The sequence below is a fragment of the Aspergillus lentulus genome (assembly GCF_001445615.1).
Source record: "Aspergillus lentulus DNA, contig: Alt01, strain: IFM 54703, whole genome shotgun sequence".
Lineage (NCBI taxonomy): Eukaryota > Fungi > Ascomycota > Eurotiomycetes > Eurotiales > Aspergillaceae > Aspergillus > Aspergillus lentulus.
Genome location: NW_028322123.1, coordinates 3,900,918 through 3,926,293, shown reverse-complemented (window position 1 = coordinate 3,926,293; position 25,376 = coordinate 3,900,918). Strand labels below are relative to the sequence as shown.

The window sequence follows — 25,376 nt, the reverse complement described above, 5'->3', positions numbered from 1 at the left end:
CTGCTACCCTTGTCCGTCCAGAAGATTTTCTTCATTCCCTGTCACAGCAAACTCTTCCGTTCATCCTCAAACTTTACCTATCACCCAGCACAATGCAGTTACTTAGCAAAGCTGCTGTCCTCTTCCTGGCACTGAGCGTCAGCGCCAGACCCATCGAGGAGGCTCGCGCCGAGACAACGGCGCCCGCCGATTATGGAGACTACAAGGACTATGGCTCCTACGGCAAGTACGGTGATTATGGTCACTACAAGCGCGACGAGGAGCCCAGTCCCACAACCACATGCACCAAAACAGAAACTCCTGTTCCTGGATACAGCAACTACGGTGATTACGGAAACTATGGCCAATATGGGGACTATGGTCACTACAAGCGTGACGAGAAGCCCACCATTACCACCACCACTGAGACCCCAACTCCTACTCCAGCGAACTATGGAGACTACGGAGACTACGGCAACTACGGCAAGTATGGGAACTATGGAGAGTACAAGGTGAAGAGAGACGATGAGCCTTGCACGACCCCCACCGAGACCCCGACTCCCTCTCCTACTCCTGCCGACTATGGTGACTATGGAGACTATGGCAACTATGGCGATTACGGCACCTACGAGAACTACTAGAGGGCTCGCCGAACGAAAGATGTAAGTTTTTGTCTTTGGGATCAGGAAACGCCCGTCCTGATGAGTTGCAGTATAAGAAAAAGTCCGACGAATGATTTCCGAAGTGGAATATCTGTGGCATATCGAGCAAAGCTCTACGCAATATGTGATGATGATGATCATGTCTACACACTCCTTAAATCTTAATGTCTTGTCTAGATGAAATGAATCATAACATACGCGAGTCATGAACCTTCATTATAGCTGGTACTTCCACTATGTACCCTGTAAGGAGTAGGAAGATCCTTGCATGGCAATGTACATCGGCGATGGTAGAGGTGAAACCGAATGTAGCTGCCTCTTTCAATACATCAGTAGAAGGATCGATATGATCAATTCAGGGAAAGCAGATCCCCTGCAAATGAAAGATGATTCGTATCAAGGAATCAACAGTTCAGCACCTCGAGCAGAAGCATGGAGGCCAGTGTGGCGTATGGCTCGTGATACTATCACAGCAATGCTCCTTGCATATATATGCAGGGAGCCACACTGATGTGACCTCAAATGCACGACTGAACTCAACTCATTTCGGATGCATCGATGCTACTTCCGACGCCAGGATCAGGCTCATCCTGGTTACTCTGGTCAGCTAAGGCACCGGTGCGAAAAATGTCAACTTAGCGCACCATGCGCATTTGAGACCTCACATACTCATTCCTCTGGCACTTAGGACTGAAGGTATAGGGGCCCCCAGAACTAGTCATGTTTGTTCAGGGATCACACGAAGGGCAGTTTACAGTTCATGGGTATACTGGTAGCCATTTGAGTAGTCGAAGCGATTCGCTGTGTTTTAGGTCTGTTTGTCTTTAAGCTTTGATGTGGAAAGCTTGACCAAGTCTAAGTGATTGATCTACAGGCGTTTATTTGGGGCGATAGTATCTGACCTCGGGACATTGTTTGTATTAAGATTAATGGCCGATGTAGAGCCTGTCAGCCCTAGGGCAAGGTTAGAATCGGATGCTTGCTTGCATCGCTCACTTTCTCTGAACTACTGTTATTCCGTGATGATCAATAAGAATAGCGAAATGTTGATGCCATATCCCCCATATACTCCAACTCTTCTTCCGGTAATGATCGTGGGTCAATTGTCCCATTGGCAATGGCCCGATCACGCTTCTTGTTATCGTACAGTATCGCCAAGACGTAGATGATGGCCATCGCGGCGGAGAAACAGAGGAACGACAGGCTAATGATGTACCCCTTATGGTAGCGAGGAGCGTCTTTAGTGAGGAACGAGTAGGTGGAAATGATCCCACCGACTCCAAATATTAGCATGACCCCGGGTTGTGAATGGAGACGTACTATTTCCAAATCCAATCTGCCATGCCGTCCCTACGCTTCGTCGACGATGACCACCCAGGTTCATCGAGAACCAACAGACCAGCACGGGCATGGCACTGTAGCAGCCACTCGTGACAAGGAACAAAGCACCGTATTGTACGGTATGATGGTCGTGGACGTTGAGGAGGATGCCAAACCCGGCCATAGCGATGAGGATCGGGATGATGGCGAAGATGAACCGGTGACGGAGTTTGTCAGACAAAAAGGCGATGAGCATGGAGAAGCCAAATGCCGCAGCCCATGGTGGGATGGAGTAGAGCTGTGATTTGATGGCTGAAAGGTCAGTTGTGTGCAATTGATAGGAGACATGATCGTACCGTCGTGGCCGTAGGTTTTGATAATCGTAGGTGCAAAATAGGCATATCCTGTCCTTGTCAGCATCTCGCTGAAGAGCAAATGTGGACTCGTACCATAAGCTGTGACGCCCTGTCCAAGGTACATAAATCCGCCTATAAACACCTTGTCTGATCTGTGTTAGCGATTATCCATCATGGCGAAGGAGCATGCTTGCAATCCTTGAAAACAGCCAGAACATCGCGCCATCCAATGCTCGCATGTCTGGCAGCGTTACCCACATCGTCCGCCAGCTTGGAAAGTATGAACTCCCTCTCCTCCTCACCGAGCCACTTTGCATCCTCAGGAAAGCCCGGGACGATGAAAAAACAGACCATCGCAACCAGGCAGGTGATCACGCCCTCGATGATAAACACCCAGCGCCAGCCGCTATAGCCACGCAGTCCGTCCATTTTCCCGATTCCGCTGGCAAGCAACCCGCCAAATGCACCAGCGATAGTTGATGAGTTGAAGAAGAGACTGAACCGCTTCTGAGCCTCGCTTCGCTTGTACCACATGCCAATAAGGTAGAAACCTGCTCCGGTTTAGCAGGTTTCGGACGCAGAAAGAGGTACTCTTACACCCAGGAGATAAGCCCGACTCGAACATGCCGAGGAACCAGCGAGTGGTCATTAATCCACCCCAATTTGATACGAGCCCTTGACAGACCGTGACCAGACCAAAGCCGAACATGCATAATGGCACTGAATCTGTAGTCAATGTGTTGTTCCTATCTGCGGAAGCCAACAAGGCATACACCACACATGCGGCTTCAATTTCTTCAGGAGGATATTGGACGGAATCTCGAAGATAATATACGGCACAAAGAAAATGGTCAATGCAGCGTTGTATTCAGTTCCTGTCTGAATGTGCAAGTCCTCCTTTAACCCCAGAATCGCCGCATTACCGATGTTAATACTGCAAAGTGGTGAGCATCAGCTATCGCGACATGGGAGTCTAACCATACCGATCTAGGAATGCCAGCAGAAACATGACACACAAACATGGAAGGACATGCCAGTCAATCTTGGCCATCAACTTTCGCTCGTTGACGGCTTTTGGCGACGAGCTGAAAGATCTCTTATCGCCATTCGAGACAGATTCTTTGTCTATACAGGATGTTAGCCGTCTAGACCTGGTGCCAACGGTCCACGCGACTGACTAGTTACTTCCATAGCTGAAACGCCATGACTGGCAATGATCTTGGAGTTCTAAAACCGGAACTTGGGAAACTAGCATGTACTTTATTTCCTGACATCACCGACGTCAGGGGGATGATTCATCATTCATCACTGGGAAGATGTCAACCATTCTGGCCGGTTGCGGTCAAACCGAGCTCTCCATAACTCTAATTTAACTGATTAGATGCTAGATTATTATGACTTAACTAAATTACCTCAATTCATAGGGTTCTACAGCCTTATAGTAATTTTGCATTACATTGCTATATTATTGATATATATATATATGTATATGCTAGTAAAAGAATCAGACCTTCATCCCTGTCTATTCTACATCTTGCCTTCACCACGTAATTATAATGAGCTCTAAAATGCTGCAGAGCCTCACAATGTCCTCCCCAATCCTAACACCATGTCTTGGCTTAACGTCGGTTCGTGACAGCGGCAAAGATCCCACAGCCCAAAGTAAGAGCCGCGGCCCATCGCTAGGATTTCCGATATATACTCTTTTCGCCTCTTGCCCCGCCCCCGCATTCATGTAGTATATCCGCGGGGACCAACGCTTCGTACTCCGATAGTTGAGTTTTCTGGTCAGCAGTGGCTGCAAGCGTAGTCATCTCGCGTGTACTAACCAGTAACTAGACCACGGAATTGCTCCGCGGGAGTGGAGAATCTGAAGCGACCATCACCGACGATCTTCTCTTGGCCATATTTACAAAAGGCGAACGTCTCGTATCCACGACGGCCGAGACGTGCAAAATCTTTTCGTACCTGCGAGCACTGGCCAGTTGCCGAATCTCCACAATGACCGATCAAAAGTCGTTTCGCGACCATGTTGGAGATCCTGAGGCCAAGAAGGAGGTCGCCGATGAGGAGGTTGCTTTGGACGAGGAGACATTGAAGCTCGATCGCCAGACTCTTCTCAGGCTGGACCTTTTGCTTATGCCCATGACCCTGATGCTATACCTGCTGGCTTGGTTGGATCGTGCAAATGTTGGAAACGCACGAGTGGTACGTCGTCCGCCAATTTGACGCAGGCTGTTGCTAAAGAAGACCATAGGCCGGTCTGGAAAAGGACCTCCATTTGAGCGATTTGCAATACAAGACAGGTACGTTTTTGTTGACCGTCCTGAATCGCCCATACTGACTTCTCAGCCATTACCGTCACTTATGTCCCTTATGTTCTGTCTGAACTTCCCTCCAATCTCCTGCTGAAGATCATCGGCCCCCGTATCCTCCTTCCGACCTTATGCACGCTCTGGGGACTGGTGACAACGCTCCAGTCCCAAGTGCACAACTACTCCGGTTTCCTCGCATGTCGATTCTTCCTTGGCCTGCTAGAAGGAGGCCTCTTCCCGGGAATTGTCCTCTTCTTGTCCAACTTCTACCGCCGCCACGAACTTCAGGTTCGTATCGCGCTCTTCTTCTCCGCCGCTTCCCTGAGTGGCGCCTTCTCGGGTCTCCTCGCAGCAGCCATCCAGCAGATGAGCGGCCTCCGCGGTATGAAGGGCTGGCAGTGGATCTTCCTCCTCGAGGGCCTCTTTACCGTCTGCTTCGGTATCTTCTCCTTCTTCGTGCTTCCCAACGGTCCAGAGAAAGTCATCACCTTTCGTCCCGAGCACTCCCAGCGCTGCATCGCCCGTCTTCAGCAGGACAGTAACAACTTCGAAACCGAATCCAAGGTCACATTCAAGGGAGTCATCTCCGTCCTGAAAGACATCCACGTCTGGATCGCATGTCTCATCCTCTTCTGCAACGGCGCCTGCCTCTTCGGACTCGCATATTTCTCACCATCCATCGTCCAAGCACTCGGATACAGCCCTACAAAAACCCAGCTGATGACTGTTCCGCCCTACGCCGCCGGGTTCTTCGTGACCATGCTCACAGCGTACTTTTCCGACCGCCGCCAGCAGCGCGGCGCGGCCGCCTTCGTCACAAGCGGCATCGCGCTGATTGGCGCCGCGCTGGCTATCAACGGACGCAGTGTAGGCATCCGCTACGCTGCGCTCATGCTTCTCGTGACGGGCGTGTATGCCTGTGCGCCTTGCCTGATTAGTTGGGTTCCGAATAACACGGCGGGCCACCTGCGGCGCGCGACTGCCGTGGCGATGGCGTTCATCGCGACGAATATGGGGGGCATCATGAGTACGTGGATATATCCCAAGGAGTCGGCGCCGTACTTCAACCTGGGGATTCGCTTTAATCTGGCGTTGTTGGTGATTGCGATGGTGCTGGTTGTGGTGCAGGTGCTGTTACTGCGGTTCTTGAATCGGAGGAAGGAGAGGGATCCGGTGAGGTTGCTCCAGGGGCTTGAGGATCTGCCGTATGAGGAGCAGTTTGCGAAGCTTGGGGATAGACACCCGAGATATAAGTATACTTATTAGTGCAGTGAGGCCTGGAAAGTAGGTCTTCTTGTATACTAGACGAGTATAGTCACACACTGCAGCCTGGTGTCTAGGTTACAGGGGTCTTACCGGTCCTCGAAAAAAGATGCTCAGTGCAAGTGCAGTTGTGTTAATAACATATTGTAGATAATAAGTAAACTGTATTTACGCGCATGAGGCACTAGAGACCCTGGACTAACGAATCATAGAATCCATCTCCATCACTCATCATCTCATCTAACTAGCTCTGTCTTCCATATTAATCTGCGTGCTTCGGTAAAGAGATTAGATGCCAATGCAGACGTAATAGTCCACCCAGATTGGTGCAGCTTTCATCAATCTGCGAGTTCCACGAGCGGAACTGAGCAGAGTAAACCCCGCAGCATTGTCAATTGACCAACAGCTGTCGCCCGACTTGACAAATTCGCGCCGATCCCTGAGCCCCCAGACAATACGTAGCTGTTGTTCCTGATCGATATGATCACTCTTGGGACGGCCATGGTGGCCGCTCCGTTCTTCAATTCCTGTATGTTAGCCCGCTCTGCCATCCTGGAGATACTAACCATGCAACTGAAGTCCTGTCGAAGATGCCATATTTCCTCCTTCACGATGCTGAATTGGACAATGCCAAAGATACGATTATGACTATTATCTCGCAAAGCACAACCATTGCGAAGGACTTGCTCAGCGATACTAACCCGTATGTGTTCCACAATATTTTCCAACCATTTCGTTACTGACTTGACGGAACACAGTGACAAATGGACGGCAGAGAAGCAGGACGAGTTCTCCAACTACACGGGCCAAAGTATCGCTGCCTGGGGCAACATTCCCGAGAAGTCACTATCAAAGTTATTCGATGGGTCTGACGACTCGCTCAACCGCCCAACAGACCTCATCTCAGACGGTAGGCTCATCGAAGGCAAAGGGATAGCACCACCTGGCCCAGATGCCCCGGCAGAGAGCGCAAGCGCACTCCGAGCCAGCATCAGCAAAGCCTTCTTTAGATTCGCCATCCCGTCCATCTGGACCGTCTCGGGCACGTACGCGTTCATCATTGACACGGGCTACGACTGCGGCACCATCGACCCAATGGGCGATTATATGGACACGGACACGATGCACGCGACGGCAGGCTGCTACGGCGGGAAGCTCCAGTACCTTGCCAGCCCGAAGGGGGATGCGTCGACCTGCACCGAGGGAGGGTGCTTTGATAACAAGTTCTCTGCCCCGCCGGGCATTGACTCCCTGGATGGAAAGGACTCCGGGGGTATCACCGTGGGTGATCGCATCACGGGGTGAGTTCAGTTCAGTTCCCAGCTTCTGGTTGATCAGCGAATAAACTGACAACTGACCCATTGGGTCGGTCCGCACGTACCAGCAAAACGGCAACCAAAACGGTGGCGCCGCCGCCGACCCCAGCAACAGCGGGACACTGGAGGACCTCTACAATCAGGACATCGCAACCCCCGGCTTCATCCGCCTGTCGGTGTGCAGCGCCGACTTTGCCTTCAAGGCCTGGGACCAGTCCGGCGGGCCATACACCAACATGGTCAACTACCCATGCATCCCGCACCAGGCGCCGAACCACTGCCAAGACTCGACGTTTGTTGACCAGACCAGCGATGCGTCCGCGAACGTGTTGGACTGCATGCAGATCGTGAAGAACATCCAAAACACGGACGGCGATTGGGAGGTCGAGAACGCGATCGGCAATCAGCACCAGCTTGTGCAGTGTGGCTCGTGCGCCTTTGGGGTCCAGGGCCAGGGGAAGAACGGCAACGTTGCCTTCAACATCGGTGCTCAGGACATTGTGGATATCATTACTGATTCGGTCAGACAGTTTGGGGGGTCTGGGAAGGTTGGTGCGAAGGGGGTGATGTCTTGTGATGGAACAGTCAAGGGGCAGCAGGTTGAATGGGGGTTATATTAGCTTGCTTGCATTATCCCTAGCAGTACCTCTCAAGAGAATTCAGCTGCTCTGTTGGGCTCAGCCTTGTATCTCTCAGTCCTTTGTTGTGAGTCAGACTGGTTCCGTGGTCAACCAAAATCATTACTCGATATTCAATTGAAGCAAAACAGGGTTGACCAGCCGAAGAGATCTACAGCCCTTAGCGTTCGACTGAGGATAAGCCGAAGGTGAATGTTGACACGATCCAACTGTTCCAACACGTGGGGCAACCTACCCGTTCATTTGCCAAGAGCGGAAGGGAGAGGGTGATCACTGAGAGAATTCGATGGAACCAGGGCGGCAGGATATACGACAATCACATACCTATGTTAGTGTAAGGTAACGAATGACCATTATACCTATCTGGATCAAAGGGTCATCACCTCATTTATGAACAATGACATTGCTGCAACTGAGGAAATATTTGCAGTAAATGCGGTACATAAGCGCGCATTCGAGCAAATTGTGACTAAGACTGCATGCAGGTGATGTCATGATCCACCCTGTAGATGCTTGCAGTAGAGAATATTTGAGTACTATTAGCAATGATCATACAACACAACGGGCCGAGTCATAGTCTCTTTGGGCCGGAAGTGTCGGAATTGGCGGATATGTAAATATGCCTCACACTCTGAATAAATGCGGGCCGGATATCTGCATTTGCATTCCCCTCCAGCCTGCTCAGGCCATCTCACTCCCAGAAGAATAGGACCACCACAGTAGAAAACCACCATGGAACTGATCCTACCAAGCTGGCTACCTTTATCAATATATGCCTGGCTTGTTCAAGAGGTCGTCTTTCATGCCGTCGGACTCATATTCGAATGGTGCGACCGCACCAATAGCTTGCCCCATCTGAAGGTGCGCGATATCGACCGCAAGCCGTACAGCCAGATGCTCCCGCGCGTGTTGTTCAATCAGTGTTGCATCCTGCTTCCAAGCATGATGCTCATCCAGGCAATGGGGTTGTGTTTTGTGGGACCCACGCACCTGCATCCCCTACACTTCCTCCTGTCACTTCCGGCCATGGCCGTCGGTCACGACGTGGTGCAATACCTCACCCATCGGTATCTGCTCCATAATCCGAACCTGCGACTGATGCGCCTGCTGCAGCACTCGCTGCATCACTCGACAGGCGCCAGTCGCGGAATCAGCGCATGTTACATGTCCGCCCCGGACTTCTTCCTCGAGATTGTACTCCCGTATCTCGTCCCTCTTGCGCTGGTGGGAGGCGGCGGCGCAGATGTTCTCTTCCATTCGCTTGTCGCGGGGTCTGGGGCTCTCGGTGGTGTTTATGAGCACTCGGGGTACGACTTTTCTGCATTGTTCTCATCAGAGAACTTCCTGGGAGGAAAAGGACCGTTACCGAGCTGGACTCCAAAGGTTGCGGCGTTGATCCGGGATTTTGTCGACAATCGCGCTCACGGAGAGCATCATTCTCGGGCAAACGTTTCATTCTCGGATGGATTCGGCAGTCCGGGGATCTGCGACACCTATTTCGGCACGCGGTGGGATCTGGTGGCGGCGCGTCGGGCAGCAGCAGAGACGGAGTGGCAGACTCAGCGGAGGAGACACATGGACGCGAAATGAAGGCTTCCTGTCTTTAATACAGCACCGGCCATCCCGTGGCCCTATGACCCCTTATACATGAAGACCTAATGACCTCAACACCTATGGACTCATGATCTCATGTCCTATGTATGTCTTTATCCTATTAGCGCAGATACCCGGAAATACGAAGGCGTATCCTTCTCTGACTTCTAGTAAACCGGGTCCCCTCAGTCTTGTAGACTTCAACTGTTGAAGATTATCATGATTCGAACTGAGCTCAGCAAATGACAGGCGAGATGAACGCCGTGGTAGATGTGCTCACGGCAACCATGTACTCTCGCAGAAACAGACAAGACATTATGGGTCTGAAGCAACGTACATGGCGCAACTTACCAAAATCCTGGCGAGGGTAGAAAGTAGTGAGCTTGTCAAGCGGCCAGGACCTGCAGAGAAGAACCTCCGATCTTTCTTGGAAGACAAGTATCTGCCAGTCGCAAAGAAAGAATCGACGAGGAACTGGCCATCAGCACCGGTTTCAATATGCGCCGCGAGATCCTTTTGTTAACTCAAGCTCGTATGCATGATCTTATTGGCTCACGAAAGAAGTATCGAGCCCTCTCGCGAAGGAAGAGTCATTGTGACATTCCGCAAACCTCATCCGCTCTGATTGAAAAATCAGTATCTGCTTGCAAACCCATAACGACAGGGATAGCAATTCGCAACACAAAGTTGGTAAGTTTTGTACGAAACTGGCTCTACGAAAACAGACTGATAGCGTATCCTCTGCACCACCTCGCAATGCGACAGGCCCCTAGTCCGGTTCTGCTGGAGCACAGCTGCAGGCTCAAGATTATCGAAGTTTCGGAACCATGACCTGATTATGTTTCAGTGATGTCCGTTTCTGATGGTTCCTAAGATCCTTCAAAACAATTAACGGTTCCAATACTCTCACTTGCAGTTGAATGGCCGAGTAGTAGTGCCTTCTGTCTCGCAGGCATTGCTGGTAAGGTCCAAACTTTGCATAAGAAATGCTCGGTATTGTGATGATATAGGCAGTCATGTAGCATCATCACACTGCCCCATGTCAGTTTCCCCGTCCATATGCCCCTCTAGTCAAAAAGATGTCTACATCGACATGAGCTGCAGACTCCATCGAAGTACCTAGCATATGGCCATCCCCCGCTTAGCATCGGGGTATAATCCTGAGGCATCCTTTTCTTACCGTGATTGGGTATCGCCGACGGGGGCTTATCGGATGTCGGCGAGCAGTAGCCAATCACAGGTCGAGAACCTGAGATCTCATTGAGTAATGGCCAGCCGAGGATGCCCCAAAGCGGACTAGCCTGTATCACCCCCCGCATCTTTTGATGTCGCAGTTTCCCCATTGTTGATCTTCCTTCTATCATATATCCAGGAACAGGTCAAAAGTGTCGTTACAAGGTGTTGAAGACATATAATACACGGTCAGACTAGACGACTCAACATGGAAGGCGACACTCTACCCCTCGCGCAATACCTCTTTAAACGTTTGCGTCAATTGGGTGTAGACTCTATATTTGGTGTACCTGGTGACTACAATCTGACCCTTCTGGATCACGTGGTACCCTCGGGACTCAACTGGGTTGGGAATTGCAATGAGCTTAATGCAGGGTATGCTGCGGATGGATACTCCCGGATCAAAGGTACTTACTATCCTTCCTCATACTGCCTTGACAGACGCTGATTACTTAGGTATCGGTGCGCTCGTGACCACCTTTGGCGTGGGTGAATTATCCGCCGTCAACGCCATCGCAGGCGCCTATGCAGAGAGAGCTCCAGTCGTGCACATTGTTGGGACTCCCATGCGCGCTTCGCACGAGTCGCGCGCAATGATCCATCATACCTTTATTGATGGTGAATACCAACGGTTCGACCGCATGCAGGAACATGTCACGGTAGCGCAAGTCAGTCTGAGTGATCACCGCACGGCGCCTGCCGAGATCGACAGAATTCTGCTGCAGTGTCTGCTGCATAGTCGACCGGTGCGCATTACTATCCCCGTTGACATGGTCCCCGTGCTTGTCCCCACTGCGGGGTTGGCGTCCAAGCTCGAGATCCCGCCTCCCGTGCGCCAGCCCCAGGTGGAGGAGGCGGCCCTGACTGCTGTGTTGGAGAGGATCTATAACGCGAAGAAGCCCATGATTCTGGTTGACGGAGAGACAAGAGCTTTTGGTACTGTTAATGAAGTGAATCATTTTGTCAAGGCGACGGGCTGGCCTACGTTTACATCCGGCTTCGGCAAGGGGCTGGTCGACGAGACTCTACCCAACGTCTACGGAGTGTATAGACCGGCTCACAAGGAATTTGTCGACTCTTGTGACCTGGTCCTGGCTTTTGGACCACACTTTAGCAACACCAACACCTACATCTTCTTGGTGAGACCGCAGGACGAGACGAGTGTTCTACTCAATCCGACCTCCGTTCAAGTCAATAAAGACATTTACCGAGATCTCCCAGTCAAATATTTCATCCAGCAGCTCACACAACGACTGGACACATCTAAGGTCCCCGCGCACAAGCATAATCTGATCCACCCCACGGCCCAAGTACTCCCCGAAGTACCTCCTACCGACCTCGTCACACAGACTGCAGGCTTCTGGAGACGGCTGTCGCCCTTCTTTCGCTCTGGTGACATCGTCCTCGGTGAAACGGGAACGCCAGGCTACGGCGCCAACGACTTTATCCTCCCCCCGCAGACTCGTCTCTTCAAGCCAGTCACCTGGTTGTCCATTGGATACATGCTCCCGGCTACGCTGGGGGCGAGCTATGCGCAGCGTGATCTGATTTCGCGAAACGAGTACCACAACATCTCCACCGCCCGAACAATCCTCTTCATCGGCGACGGTAGCTTCCAAATGACGGTTCAAGAGCTGAGCACTATCATCCACCACAAACTCAACGTTATTGTCTTCTTGATCAATAATGATGGCTATACAATCGAGCGGTGCATCCATGGCCGGAACCAGGCGTACAACGATGTCGCCCGGTGGCGGTACCTCAAGGCCCCGGAGCTATTCGGCGCGGATCAAGAGGGCGAGTACGCGTCGCGGACATGGGAGATTCGCACATGGGCGGATTGTGAAGCCGTGCTGAAGGATGACCAGCTGGTGAATGGCAAAGGCCTGCGGATGGTGGAGGTGTTTATGGACAAGTTTGACGCGCCGGATGTGTTGATGAATTTGCTGAATGCGCAGATTGCGAGGGACAATGCGCAGAAATAAGCTAGCCAATAGACTGGTAACTTAATTCATGCTTCTGCCTGTGCCATACTGTCGATGTTGTAGGCTGTTTGTCGGCGATAGGATACTGACTTGGGATCTCTCTGCAATACGACTAGCATTGGATGTATATAGGAGTACACGCTGGGCGAGGTAATACTATAATTGCAACATTGACAACGTAACAAGGCCGCAATCAAGACGAAGCAGCAACCTTCTTCCAGCTCTCCCTGGACTTCAGGTCCTCCCAATACTTCTGGAAACGCGGGTACTTTGCAATCAAGTCCGCGAACCCAAACTGCTCTACAAACACGCCGTAGGGCAGATGCGACAGATCCGCAAATGTGATCTCGTCACCGGCAAGGTACTTCTGCTTGGAAAGCAGCCGCTCGTAGCCCTGGAGAGTCCGGTCCAGCTGCGCAAGCAGCGCCTTGACGCGCACTTCGTCGGTTTCACCCTCGCCCTTCATGGACTTCCAGACCTTTTCGTAGGCGAGCTGTGCAATAGGGGGATCAAAGTAAGATTGTTCGATGGAGATGGCCTGGCACGTCAGTACTCTTTGTAAGAGTCGATTGGCTGGACGTGGACATACCTGCTGGTACAGAGCGTAGGCTTTCAGATCGGACTCTGGGGGCGCGAGCTCTGCCCCCTGGCCGCGGTATTTGGCGATGATGTATTGAGCAATGGCTCTGCTTTCTGGCAAGAATTAGCATAACAATCATGACCTCTGGTTGGGGACGTACCGAAGACCTGGACTCCTGTCTCGGTGTCCTCCAGGACAGGCACCTTTCCAAAGGGCTGCATTTCGAGGTAAGACTCTGCCAAGTGTTCTCCCTTGGCCAGGTCGACGTTGACAATTTCGGCATCGACGCCCTTCTCAATGAGCGCGAGGCGCACGCGGGACGTGCAGGTCGACCAGGAGGATCCGTGGAGCTTGAGAACCATTGTGTCTGAAATTGGAGTGTAATTTGTTAGTAGATTGATGGTTTGAAGCGGGGTTGAGGCTTGAAACAGTGAGAACTACGGCCAGACCGCGTCTTTATAGTGAATACGACTTGCAAGCGGGGCAGATTTAGGCCATGATCAGTCCGATTTGGGCATGATTAACGAGCAGGGGTAGCTTACGGAATTAATTCCGACTCGCCCTGGGGTCGCTTAAAATTGCTTATGGGATCATTATCAATTTGTCTAGGCGCCTGCTCCTGATCTTTCGATCCTTCGATCCATCGGGTAGATCCTGCAGGGACCGTAGTATGCGTAATATAGCGACGGCTAATCTAGCCCTACTGAGCAATAGGTCAAACCCAGATTGACCTTCACTTGTCGGAATACGGGAAGCAGATCCTGGGGAAGTGGACCCTTATGTCCTTGTGCTCTAGCCTCGACCTCGTAATCCTTGATAGAGAATGAGACACCTAGTTTGTCACAGCTAGAGCACAATGGTGCCGTAACCTCGAGGATCCTGTCTTCCAAGGTCCTCCCGTCAGTTACCGGCAGGAGCCGTGGCCATGATTGATAATGCATTAGTTCACCAGGCGAGAGTCGCTTCGTAAGGAACCTCCCCTGGATAGTCATCTCTGACAAATGAGGAATGCACCTCTTGCATGCACCAGATCCATCATTTCAGCAGCATGACCGCCTCATTCTCGCGCCACCATCCAGAAATGCACAAGGTCTCCAGCGACGGCGGAAGATCTACCAACCTCTTTGGAGGGAGCTGCTGATCGTGAAGAAAAAAGTGAACCATTTGCAACTGAAGATTTTTCAATCTCCAAAATCCTCGCAGCCATCCAACCCACTGGGTGCTGTCTCTCAAATCCTTGCAGCAGAGAGTAGGAATCCGAGTCCAGACACAGTGTTTGGAGGGTATCCCTCCTCGCTTGCAGGTGGCCGTCTGTTCGAACATGAACGGTCCTGATTCGTAGTAGTACTTGAACGACCTCAGACCGGTGCAGAGTGTTGTCAAGCGCTCAAATCCCATGCGGGTAGTACTCTGCCGCAGCTCAAGATGCGTTACTCTCGCCGCGCCATTCTTCATCTCAGGAACAAACCAATCAAAATCTTTGACCATCTGAGCGGAGAACACACGCAGCGAAGACAGGTAGACACATGGCAAGATTTTCTTCAACCCGATAATACCGACTCTTCAGCCCGTGCCCTTGAGAAGCACTTCTTCCAGTTTGCCGAGCGGACCACTTCCCTCGAACTGGTCCCGACGCAGGATCAGCTCGTCTACTAACTTTGCTGCGTACCGGGTCCTAGATTCTACCCAAAGCCATTCCATGCTGCGCAGGCTAGGAAGGATGTAGAGCAGGAGGGCTACCCATGCATCGCAGTTGTCCCCATGCCGGAGCTCTTTCGTCCAGGTGGCACACCCGTTATAATAATTGACTAATTCGTCGACTTGTGCGATAACCTTATCATCTATTGTTGGCAGTTCCTTTGAGTGGACACGCTTTATGGAACAAGAGATCGGCCGACCTAGAGGAAGGTTCTCCACGCTGAGGCAAGCCTTCCGACGGTGCAAAGGGAAATCAATCAGCCAGCTGAGGTCCAACGTGCAGTACTCGGGCAGTTCGATCGGGTGGAATGTACACGGGCATACGATGTCAAACAGACGACGGCAGCATCTGGCAAAATGGAAGCGATCTTTGTGACTTGTGAGATGAGTGGCGATTGACACTATGATCTCTGTCGGGAGTGCTTCAACTGGTTGCAGGGGCATTATGAAAGTTCACAGTAGTCTCGGATATATGTCTGCTTGTCGTCGCAAACCCGGCAGCGAGCAACTCGTATTTTAAAGCCCATCAGGAAATGTTCCGCGTTTTGACTGCTTATCTGGTGGCGGCTGTGCGTGATGCCCTCGTATTGTGTTCCTGCACTGTCTCGTTGACCTAATTGCCTCGTGCTCTCTAGAGACATCTGTTATCCCAGTGAACTTTTGTTTGACGGTGTTCTTCTTTCTCGCAGAAGGTTATGCCGGTTTGTCGTCTGTCATAGCAGGAGTCACGATGCTGCTCCGGGAAAGCTGACAGTTCAGAAGCCGTGTGTGGCATTGTCCATGACTTGAGACTGCATGCAGAGGTTCCTTTTATTCCCTTTAGCATCAATACAAAACTGTATGCTAAGCTATAGAGTATTATGAGGTTAGTGTTCTGGTATACCCTTCGGTAGCTGATGCAAGAGATAGGGCAGCGCAATGAGTGATCGGCGTCTCTCGATTTCTGTCAGCAGATCTATCAATCGCCAAAAACCATTGAAAATACTAGAAAATCCGGGCCTGCATTTATTCCCCAGAATGATAGGGCATTCCTGTTCCTGACTAAGTCCAATAGAGCGAATGTATGGATTCACCCCTTGCATAACTATCGGATTCCACACTCCCGGTGGCGCAGTGGCTGAACGCTTGAATAATCAAAACAATATTAACAGATAACTAAATATATATGGAAAAAAAGCATATGTATAATCAGAAAAACAAATGAGTCATGGTCAAACACTAGGCCAGTCGTTGTCCCACTTCAACTGGTTCCATCCAAACTGGTAGTCCTCGACGGCCTTGCCGATGCGCGTGTCCGCATAGTGATAGTACAAGACAAACCCCTTGCTTGAGTCTTTGAGAATGCCCCTGCACCCAGAAGTTAGTTCATTCTTTACCTTCCATAAGGTGGGACTTACTGTCCGCCAGGACCGTAGACAAAGTCATGACTGGCGAGCAAAAGGGTTCCTCCACTGTTCAGGCAGGAAACACCGTTCTTGTCGACCTACTCATCATCAGCCTCTGATACAAAAGACAAATGTGGGGTGCTGCGACTTACGAATCCTCCCGTCGCCGAGGTCGACCGACAAACCGAGATGAAGTACTCCTCGCCCGGAGCCGGCCACGTATCATTGTAGCCCAGCGCAATGCCCCCGGAGAAAGTCAAGTAGAAGTAATTGTTGCGCTCAAACATAAAGGCCGCCTCCTGGCGATGGATTCCGCTGGCATTGTAGGAGATCTGGTGCGGCGTGGCGCCGCTCTTCATTTTGAGGCCGTTGGCCATCTCCACCTGGAACAAGTTATTCCAGTAGGAGCCGAAGTTGACGTACTGGGTGCCGCCGACGACGATCCAATTGGCATCGATGGTGTTGTACGGGCTGGCGGACGTGGACTCGATGCCGGTAGTGCCGTGGTCGGTCCAGCTGCCGGCTTCCATAGTCTTGGAGGTCGCAACTCCAATGGCCGAGTTCTGCGAGCCCAGAGAGGAAACCGCGTAGTAGAGGTAGTATGTCCCATCTCGGTAGTGCAGGTCAGGGGCCTGGAATGTTAGGAGACATGACAGAGGTAAATGAATAGAGACATACCCAGAGGTTGGTCTTCCCGTCTAGGTCGATGATAGAGCCGTTGGGTAGGACATAGCCGTCGTCCGTCCACGGGCCCTCAAGGCTGTCCGCCGAGGCGATATGGATGCCTCCGCCCGTTGCAAAGCGAAAGTATTTCCCATCAGATTTACGCTGGTACAGACCAGGATCATGGGTCCAGCAGTTGCCTGAGCAGGCACCGGGGTCTGCGTAGGCGTTGACGTTCACAGACGCCAGGAAGAGGAGGATGAGAGTATATAGATACATGGCGAACCTTTGTTTTGCCTCTACTCAATACTGTATAATAATTGACTTCGAAAAGGTTGCATAGGAGCGAACAGCCCTATTTATGTCATTCCTGGCCCACTCGGTGCCAGAGGAATCTCTCGGAAATTACCCCATATTGTCAGCCTTTGGACTGAATGCAGCCATCGCAGCCCGCACGGCAACCTCCCGCAAGCCAAGATATCCCTCCATCCAGGCGACCCCTTTGTGCCGCGAATGACCGGGCGCAGAGTCGGAAAGATTGGAGCTGGCCATGCACAGTGGCCCAAAGTGTATCCTATCGCGGGCGATGTCGCGATTCGGCCCAATGATGAGCCTGCAGTCGCAACGCCAACGCGGGAGTGGAGTAAGGCATCAAGTACTGGCATGGCTGATGGTGATCGAATGAAAGTCGAGGCGTTGGAAGAAAAGGTTGGAACTAAGTACAATAATTCTTTGAGCCTTACCTGGTGACCGCCGATCGCGATCTGGCCAAACCTAAGGACTAAGGAGACTTTTGACCTACAATAGCGATATTGAATAGCTAGCTGTTTATCGACACTATTTCTCCGTTCGTGTGACCTCAGACCGCCATTCTTTTGTTCCTTTATCTGTCGGAGCGTTTACAGAACTAGTAATGCATCCCTTGCTTGCTACATGCATCCAGTTGAGTGCGTTGTCCGAGTGGATAAATCTTCCCGATCGGCCATTTCCGAATCATCAGCATCAGTAGAATAACTGAGAGTAGAGAGATCAAACGGTCTCGCGAGTCATGGTTGATGTGCATCATAGTGGGACCAAGTGGGCCATAGGAATCGCGCAAAATGGAGTCAAGATGCGTAGATGACATATCTCCTCTGCAACTGACGAACATCATTGGATACAGATTAACTCCGCGGCATCCTCTTCGGTGCCTTCTGGTGGCTTCAGCCATCCGTCGTTCTTAGCATCTTGTAGGTTTGTCCCGCCAGAGTATTACCATGGTCCATGCCATCAGATTACTCTGTTAGGACAATGCAGTGAAATCTTCTTCAAGAGACTCCATGAAGTCATCCTCAGGAAATAGACACCTATGAGCTGACTATGATGTATAGTAACACCTGTTATAGCCATGTGTCAGCAGAAACTGCTTGACTCGTTTATCAAGTAGCCCAGCCAAGATAGTACGGTAAAGATGTTGTGTTGTCGTCTGCACGCTACTGTCCTTGTCTTCCGTCACTCTGACTCAGATTGATCGACAAAGACCAGGATCTCATCCTGGTCCATCGATCGCATCGATCGAGCCTTGCTGGGGCACCCCCGCCAGGATCCGGTTGACAGCGAAGATCCGTGGATCATATTGTACTCTCAGCCTCTACTACTGGCACTTTCGTTCATTATAATACAGTCTATAATATTGGAATACCCTCGAGATTTGTTTATGTACTTTCTGCGGTAAGAGCGCGCAAGACAGAAATGCGGGGTAACAGTCATCATATTTGCCTTTAATCTTGGGATATAAGCCTTGTGATCTTCGTTGACGGCTTATTTCCAGTGATCTCATCGCCTATTAGCCGATGGCATAATTCCTTTTTGGTATGAGCACATGCCAACTCATAGTGCAGCAGGAAATGCGGGGAAGGCTGAATGATCTTCTTGGTACTCCAGCACATAGGAATCTGCTGACAGTCATTCGGATATGAAGGTCATATCTGGTTAGAGCAATTTTAATAGCATATTAATAGAATAATGACGGTTGGCTATTCATGTGAGTCCTGACTCAGAATGTTGATCATCTTGCTGCTGAACAGATATATACGGAAAGATACGGACATCAGAGTCCATCTTAAATTCTTAATATCTTTTCTGCGAGGTTCTTGTTCCATATTCTTCACACAATAAGCATATATATCCTCTGCACCGCGTGCATCGTACCTGAAGCTCGGTCCCTATCGGTTTCATTCCAGTCTAGGGCTTGTCCACTGGACTGGCCCCTGACGCGTAAGCTATCGAGTTGCGCCAATCCGACACAAATGTCTTATGTCGGGAAAAGTACGGCAGAGAAGACAGTGGTCCAGCTCGGCAGAAAGACAAACTCGCGTCATATATCGCTTTGTAGTTGTACCAGGTGTTGAAGACTTGTTCAGGATAGGTCCGAGCATGTAGAGCGACAGGAAAAGGATGGCCCTCAGATTTGACATTTCTCGTTGAAATCTTCGTACAGGAGACAATACCTTATCCTCGACGGTGATTCCGTCAACAAATCCGTCTCCTAGTTTGTAATCAGCGAGAATGTCGAACATCCCTCATCTTCTTCCTTGCGATCCCACTACCCGCGAGATCCCTTAACGTCCTTAGGAGAGATTAATGTACAGGAGGCTCCTAAGCCATACATAGAGTCCTCGGCAGCGATAGTTCTTCGCCAGTATAAGTACCAGTAAAACAAAGCCGAGCCTCCAAGTACGTCTGGGCTATAATAGTTACTATTCTGTTTTATACATCCCGCATAAGCATGCCCAAAAGTTATACGAGCGGACGAATCACGAAGGCTGCATAGACAGGACATCAGACAGTTTGACTATCGAAATGAGCATTTCTAAGCATAATAATCGCCTCGGACTTAACGCAGTTAGGGTCTATCTCCATAGAAAAATGTCTATAAAGCCAGCAAATCCAGGAGAAATGTACATTTTCAACCACGCATAACTACAATGGCAGCTACAAAGACAATAGTACTTATTACCGGGGGTATGTTCCTCAACTTGAATGCGAAAGCCAATTGAGCTAACCACCACCAGCAAACAGCGGGATCGGTTTCGAACTTGCCGCCCAGCTAACAGCCAAAGCGTCCTACCACGTTCTCATGGGAGTCCGCTCCATGCAAAAAGGCAATGCAGCGCTGGCCCAGCTACAATCACGCAATCTACTAGGCACCTTAGAGCTGCTCCATCTCGATGTTACCGACGACGAGACTATCCACCGCGCCGCAGAGACGGTTGAAAAAGCACACGGAAAACTCGACATTCTCGTCAACAACGCCGCCATAGTATCTACAGCTCCCACCCTTCGCCAGAAGTTGCAAGACGAATTCAATACCAACGCGACTGGTGCAGCAGTCGTTGCGGAGTCCTTTATCCCACTGTTACGGAAGTCCACCGGCTCCCCGCGGATTATCAACATCTCCAGCGGTGCGGGCTCGATCGCCCGTCGTTTGGATCCGTCCTCGGTATTGTACAAGGTGCCAGGCCTGCAGTATCGAGTGAGCAAGTCAGCACTGCATATGATAACTGCGTGTCAGTGGGTGGAGCACGGCCCAGCCATCAAGGTCTTCGCGTATGACCCTGGCTTCACACAGTCGAATCTCAGCGAGAGAAACACGGCGGAGAACGGGGCTAAGCCGGCTGCTGAGGCGGTGCGGCCGTTGATTGATGTGCTTGAGGGGAAGCGGGATGATGAAGTTGGTCAGTTGTTGCATAACACGGGTGTTTATTTTTGGTAGTTGCCACCTCCGGTAGAAGAATCGCATCAAACCCTAGGCTATATTGTTCCTGACTACAATCAATGTATGATCTCCCTCACAAAAAACGGCCTCACATCTTTGTCCCTCGTCCTATACTTCCACGGTATCCACCTTTTGCCAATGCACAGCAAACCCTTCGCCAGTGTCATTGGCCGCAATATCACTAGTGCCTTATTCCGTACATAAGCCGAACTGCCTGGTTCCTATGCCCAATTGTCCATTGAGTCCATCACCTGCAGACCAAAGCGACCCATCCGCCGCCAAAGCTACAACATGCGCCCGTCCCGCAGCTGCAACGACGATCTGGAGGCGTCTGCCAGTATCAGTCTCAATGACAGCTGCTTTGAACTCGACGGCGCTCATTGGATTAACATCCGCGATCTCAGGCCAATTCTCGGATTTGTAACCCCAGATGCACAGCTGTCTCGCATGAGAGATGCCAACATTGTAACATCCTCCTGTCGCCATCTTCTGGATAGGCGGTAGTGGCAAGCTCTTTGGCGTGGAATCGAGCGCTTCTGGTAGTTGCAACGGCCATCTTCGGATTGGATCACCGAAAAGGACATAGCGATCCCATACCTCTTTGAACGCTTCGTTCTCGTCCGGCGGATATGGGGCGTGAACGGTGCTCTTTTTGCTCCAGACATGCCCAGCACCAGTCTCGTCAAGCGCAGCGAACTTACTGGTAAGTTTGACGATAGGCGCTGCAAAATGTCACCGAATGAGTCGGGCCTTGCTTAGTCTCATTGTCCGTCAACCAAGCAATCATTGGTCGCCACGAGTCGAAAAAGACAACTGTGTGAGGATCACTCTCAAGAACGAGTGCAACTGCCCCTGAGATGAGATCCGGGTTAAGCATGCGCGTACTCCGTACCGCAATGTGTGAGATCTGTCTTCGCATAATCGATTTCAACCGCGTGGAAGGTCGATCATTCCCATCCTGTGTGAGGATACAGCTGCTGGTTGTCAGAAAGAAAGGCTGCCTTATGGCCTCCAGACAGAACAATGGCCTGTTGGATCCGACTTGGATGTATTGCATCCGTGACAAGTGCAAGTTCACCATCATCAAGAGGATGATGGCTCAGATATTTCAAATGATCATCAACTTGCACAAACGTCGACCCATCATCGCAGCTGATGATGCGAATATTCTGGCACGGCCTTGTCAAAGGCCTGAGTTTGAGCGGCCATAGTGGACAGTATGAACAATCTCTCCCATGATTATTGTGCTCGCAGCAATGCTCTTCGCCAACTGAGTGACGAAGGCAGGATTGAGGTTGGCCCAAGTATCCGTCACTGTTCTCACCACAACCGTAGAGTTGCATTCGTAAGTTAATGGAATATATTTAGGATCTCGGTTCGGAACGGGAGGTATCGAGAGAAAACTGATCGAGAGCGAACACTCCATAGACGACACGATCCTTCCTTTATAATGCTGAGTCCATAGATCATCAACACCTTATCGTCAACTGAAGTTTCATAACAACCTAAGGCAGTTGAAGAGTCGCCAAACTGATGGCACAGCACCCACATAAGACGCCGAGGCATACGAGGCACTCATGGGAAAACCACATCGGACTGGCCATGATCAAGCAGGAAAATACCAATCACTCCGCGCTGAAAATGCTGCAGCGTCTCAATTCTGGTATACCTGACCTGGAGCAGCCAAGAAAAAGGATGATTTCCACGTGCCTATTCCCCTTCGGCGCATCAGTTCTCTCTCGCGCTCTCTGATCCGTTTACGGCGCTCTCGAGCCGCGCGCTCTTCCTTCTTGCGTTTCTTCCTTGCTTCGGCGCTGTCGCCAGATAACAGGTTTTTGAGCCAGGTAATCATTTTAGCTGTGATTGTGGGAATGCAAGATGATATACCGAGTACTGAGCGAGTGTGCCGTCTAAGACCAAGAAGGGTGACAGCAATGTCATTCCGATGGAGCCGTATCCTGCTGATTGCAAGGACTGTTTAAGTATTTCTCTGGACCAACGGTGGTGAGACAGTGCGACGCCACGTTACATTTGCACACAATGATTATGGGCCCACTGCCTGAAATAGCATCTGGCCCTGGACAGGGTGAAAATATTATTGGAGGAAGAGGCCCAGCCTTGGGGCCAGTAGTGCTTATGCTGCGTTAGGGCGCCCCATGCTCACAGTAAACGAGGCCTGGCATTGGCTAACATGACTCATAGTTTGAATCTCAATTACACTCGGTAGATCAAGGAAATTACCGGTGCAGAGAGGTAGCAATTAGACAGAAGTAATCAGTATATCAGTGTGCTCTAGAGTACATATATTGCAAGCCGTGCTGGCTTATATGAGTACACAAATGCTAGCAGATGACCCTACCGGGACGCATGCCTCATTAGATAACCATATCCTAATAGCCTTTGGGAATGGCGAGAGTAACGCAGTAACGTAGGTCAGAGCAGCACCTGCCATAACCAATGGAACAAGCCGTTCTAAAGCACTATACGAGTTGCTGCATCTCATATCTTTTCCCTTTCAAAGCCTTCGCCTTGAATGCCTTCCATGCATCCAAAGCATATGGGAATAATGCCCAAATAACGAATATGACGAAGGTCAGCGGAATGGACACCGCCCAGTATATCCAAAAGTCCACGGACACTTTCCACTGATCGTCATCGTCTTGGAAGAAAGGCATGCTGAACATGGTCTAGCTATTGAATCAGAAAATAGTCGCCGGAAGGAAGAAGAGTGGACTCTGACGTACAGAGATGAATGTGGCCGGCAGGAATACCATAGTCAATATTGATATCGACTTCATCACCGAGCTGTCCCGCTGAGTGATTCTATTAAATGCCTACTCCTGGTAAATTCCATGCACATTTGATTTTGAGACCATGAGGAGCCTTACCGCCGTGGTCTCCGTTTTCAATCGCTCATATGACGCCTTTGAGCGCAATAGCAGATTTTGAATCATCAACAGCTGAAAGCTCACATACTCCTGCGCCTGCTCTTGATAGGTCTTGCTGATTTCAGCTGGCAAACAATCGTAAACTCGTCTTTGCTGTTCCTGTATCTTCAGAAATGTCCCAATCGTCGCCTCCAGGACCTCTGTGACATGGACTCCATGGCGAGACAAGTCGTTCATATTCTCGAAATTTGTTCCTATTTCGACTCTGTTCTATTACAAAGGGGCACTCGTCAGCGCAATAATTTCCTCTCGAGCAAGAGATGAAATGTACCTTCTCAATTGCCCGAACAGCATCCCGGAGCAGCCATAAAGACTGATCGTACAATTTCACCATCTCGTCAAGCAATGGCGCATGCATGCAAAACGGATCTTTCAAGTCCAGCGTGGACATAATTTCAAGGGATATCTTCAGGTCATGGCGGAACGCTTCTGGCGCATCAACACATAATATCCTGCAACAGTTTGGGCTATCCCATCTGGTGAAGACACCGATTTCATGCCATTTGTAGTCAATACTTAGCCCATTTGTCGCTCTTTGACTGTATATTAACTTTACCAAGCAACGGAACCATGTAACTAATGTTGTGATCAGCTTTCTCAATGGGCCCCTTCTCAGGGAGGGACGACAGAAGAATGACATATTTACCATAATTTTGCAGCTTATCATCCTTGTCATAAGTTCCCCTGCATCCAAAATACCCATTCAATCTAGTGCACGTATCATTTGTCACAAAAAGAGGTACGCTGAAGTGCCGTAAAATCTTTGCACGATCATGTTCTGATCCCGGATACGAACTGGCATCAAGAAACCTGATGAAATGACAAAATTTGTTTTATAAGCGATGAGTATTCCGATCTGATAAGATTCTAGTCCGAAAGTGCCATCCATACAAGTAGCATATCTCCGGAAGAGTTGTGGTCTATTTTGGTCGGCTCAGTCATCTATTTTCAAGCAAGGCTATGATAAAGTGCATACCTTCAGAAGATCAATTTCCCCAAATTGCCAGTTTCCGCCCTCTGTAAAAACCGCTCATTAGCTCAGTGCCCCTGGCCAAGCGGAGTGAAGGTGAGAGAACTTGGCACCGTGGTTCTCCAAGGATATTGCCATGCAATTCACCGTCGCCATGAGTTGCGGCTTCAAGCCCGACGAAGGCAGGCGAGCCTTTGTTGTGCCTGGTGAGCAATTGTGGTTCTGAGATAACTGGTATTGACAAACTCATAACCGCTCGATTCTCGATCCTAAGACTGGCAAGATCTATCTGTAGAAGGGTTTGAGAAGGTAGCTACCGAGGAGTTCGAGGTCTGACATTTCAGGATACTTATGGAGGGTTTCAGTATGAGGCTGGCTTAGTGCAGGTATGTTGACTTCTGACATGCCGGCGCTAATTAGGCTACCAATATACAGCATTGGCGCTAAGAACAATGTAAGAATTTTAAGAAACTAACAGAGTTGTGCAGCTCAGCCTCGCCCATAAGACTGGCTTTGGTGCAATGCTGACATCCCGGCGCTAACTAGGCCACCAATAGTATGGCATAAATAAGAATACAAGAAGAAGAGCTAACACAATGTGTCGGGCAGCTCAGCCTTGGCCATTAGGCATACTTTTGTGCACGTATACAGAGTAACTGTGGGCTATGGATGAGGTACTCAACTCTGGCCGTTGCCTTATTCCGCGTAGTAAGGT

At 50.4% G+C, this 25,376-nt stretch overlaps 11 protein-coding genes across 11 annotated transcripts; 6 read left to right on the top strand and 5 right to left on the bottom strand.

The window, feature by feature from the left end:
• Positions 1-92: 92 nt before the first annotated feature.
• On the top strand, positions 93-620 carry ALT_1206 (uncharacterized protein; the record flags this gene model as incomplete). Its single annotated transcript, XM_033563404.2, has 1 exon — positions 93-620. The coding sequence occupies one exon, from the start codon at positions 93-95 to the stop codon at positions 618-620; it is 528 nt and encodes a 175-aa protein (XP_033419295.2).
• Positions 621-1,667: 1,047 nt separating this feature from the next.
• Positions 1,668-3,508, bottom strand: ALT_1205 (putative transporter C1002.16c; the record flags this gene model as incomplete). The annotated part of the gene is made up of 8 exons (XM_089599109.1): positions 1,668-1,918; positions 1,962-2,273; positions 2,318-2,464; positions 2,572-2,868; positions 2,915-3,037; positions 3,091-3,251; positions 3,301-3,442; positions 3,496-3,508. The coding sequence occupies 8 exons, from the start codon at positions 3,506-3,508 to the stop codon at positions 1,668-1,670; spliced, it is 1,446 nt and encodes a 481-aa protein (XP_089456773.1).
• An 810-nt stretch (positions 3,509-4,318) lies between these two features.
• On the top strand, positions 4,319-5,898 carry ALT_1204 (putative MFS transporter; the record flags this gene model as incomplete). The annotated part of the gene is made up of 3 exons (XM_033561423.2): positions 4,319-4,525; positions 4,575-4,623; positions 4,670-5,898. 3 exons carry the CDS (start codon positions 4,319-4,321, stop codon positions 5,896-5,898), a joined length of 1,485 nt encoding a protein of 494 aa, XP_033417314.2.
• A 477-nt stretch (positions 5,899-6,375) lies between these two features.
• ALT_1203 (uncharacterized protein) lies at positions 6,376-7,831 on the top strand (the record flags this gene model as incomplete). Its single annotated transcript, XM_089599108.1, has 4 exons — positions 6,376-6,424; positions 6,475-6,598; positions 6,654-7,176; positions 7,280-7,831. 4 exons carry the CDS (start codon positions 6,376-6,378, stop codon positions 7,829-7,831), a joined length of 1,248 nt encoding a protein of 415 aa, XP_089456772.1.
• A 750-nt stretch (positions 7,832-8,581) lies between these two features.
• ALT_1202 (sterol desaturase family protein) lies at positions 8,582-9,439 on the top strand (the record flags this gene model as incomplete). Its single annotated transcript, XM_033561425.2, has 1 exon — positions 8,582-9,439. The coding sequence occupies one exon, from the start codon at positions 8,582-8,584 to the stop codon at positions 9,437-9,439; it is 858 nt and encodes a 285-aa protein (XP_033417316.2).
• Positions 9,440-10,883: 1,444 nt separating this feature from the next.
• ALT_1201 (alpha-keto acid decarboxylase family protein) lies at positions 10,884-12,660 on the top strand (the record flags this gene model as incomplete). Its single annotated transcript, XM_033561426.2, has 2 exons — positions 10,884-11,082; positions 11,132-12,660. 2 exons carry the CDS (start codon positions 10,884-10,886, stop codon positions 12,658-12,660), a joined length of 1,728 nt encoding a protein of 575 aa, XP_033417317.2.
• Positions 12,661-12,853: 193 nt separating this feature from the next.
• ALT_1200 (glutathione S-transferase family protein) lies at positions 12,854-13,602 on the bottom strand (the record flags this gene model as incomplete). The annotated part of the gene is made up of 3 exons (XM_033561427.2): positions 12,854-13,198; positions 13,250-13,353; positions 13,401-13,602. The coding sequence occupies 3 exons, from the start codon at positions 13,600-13,602 to the stop codon at positions 12,854-12,856; spliced, it is 651 nt and encodes a 216-aa protein (XP_033417318.2).
• A 1,201-nt stretch (positions 13,603-14,803) lies between these two features.
• On the bottom strand, positions 14,804-15,382 carry ALT_1199 (F-box protein; the record flags this gene model as incomplete). Its single annotated transcript, XM_089599107.1, has 1 exon — positions 14,804-15,382. The coding sequence occupies one exon, from the start codon at positions 15,380-15,382 to the stop codon at positions 14,804-14,806; it is 579 nt and encodes a 192-aa protein (XP_089456771.1).
• Positions 15,383-16,149: 767 nt separating this feature from the next.
• Positions 16,150-17,265, bottom strand: ALT_1198 (putative extracellular arabinanase; the record flags this gene model as incomplete). The annotated part of the gene is made up of 4 exons (XM_033561428.2): positions 16,150-16,285; positions 16,336-16,421; positions 16,476-16,955; positions 17,002-17,265. 4 exons carry the CDS (start codon positions 17,263-17,265, stop codon positions 16,150-16,152), a joined length of 966 nt encoding a protein of 321 aa, XP_033417319.2.
• A 2,687-nt stretch (positions 17,266-19,952) lies between these two features.
• ALT_1197 ((+)-neomenthol dehydrogenase) lies at positions 19,953-20,740 on the top strand (the record flags this gene model as incomplete). The annotated part of the gene is made up of 2 exons (XM_033561429.2): positions 19,953-19,989; positions 20,040-20,740. 2 exons carry the CDS (start codon positions 19,953-19,955, stop codon positions 20,738-20,740), a joined length of 738 nt encoding a protein of 245 aa, XP_033417320.2.
• A 192-nt stretch (positions 20,741-20,932) lies between these two features.
• Positions 20,933-22,595, bottom strand: ALT_1196 (uncharacterized protein; the record flags this gene model as incomplete). Its single annotated transcript, XM_033561430.2, has 2 exons — positions 20,933-21,465; positions 22,418-22,595. The coding sequence occupies 2 exons, from the start codon at positions 22,593-22,595 to the stop codon at positions 20,933-20,935; spliced, it is 711 nt and encodes a 236-aa protein (XP_033417321.1).
• Between the last annotated feature and the right edge of the window lie 2,781 nt (positions 22,596-25,376).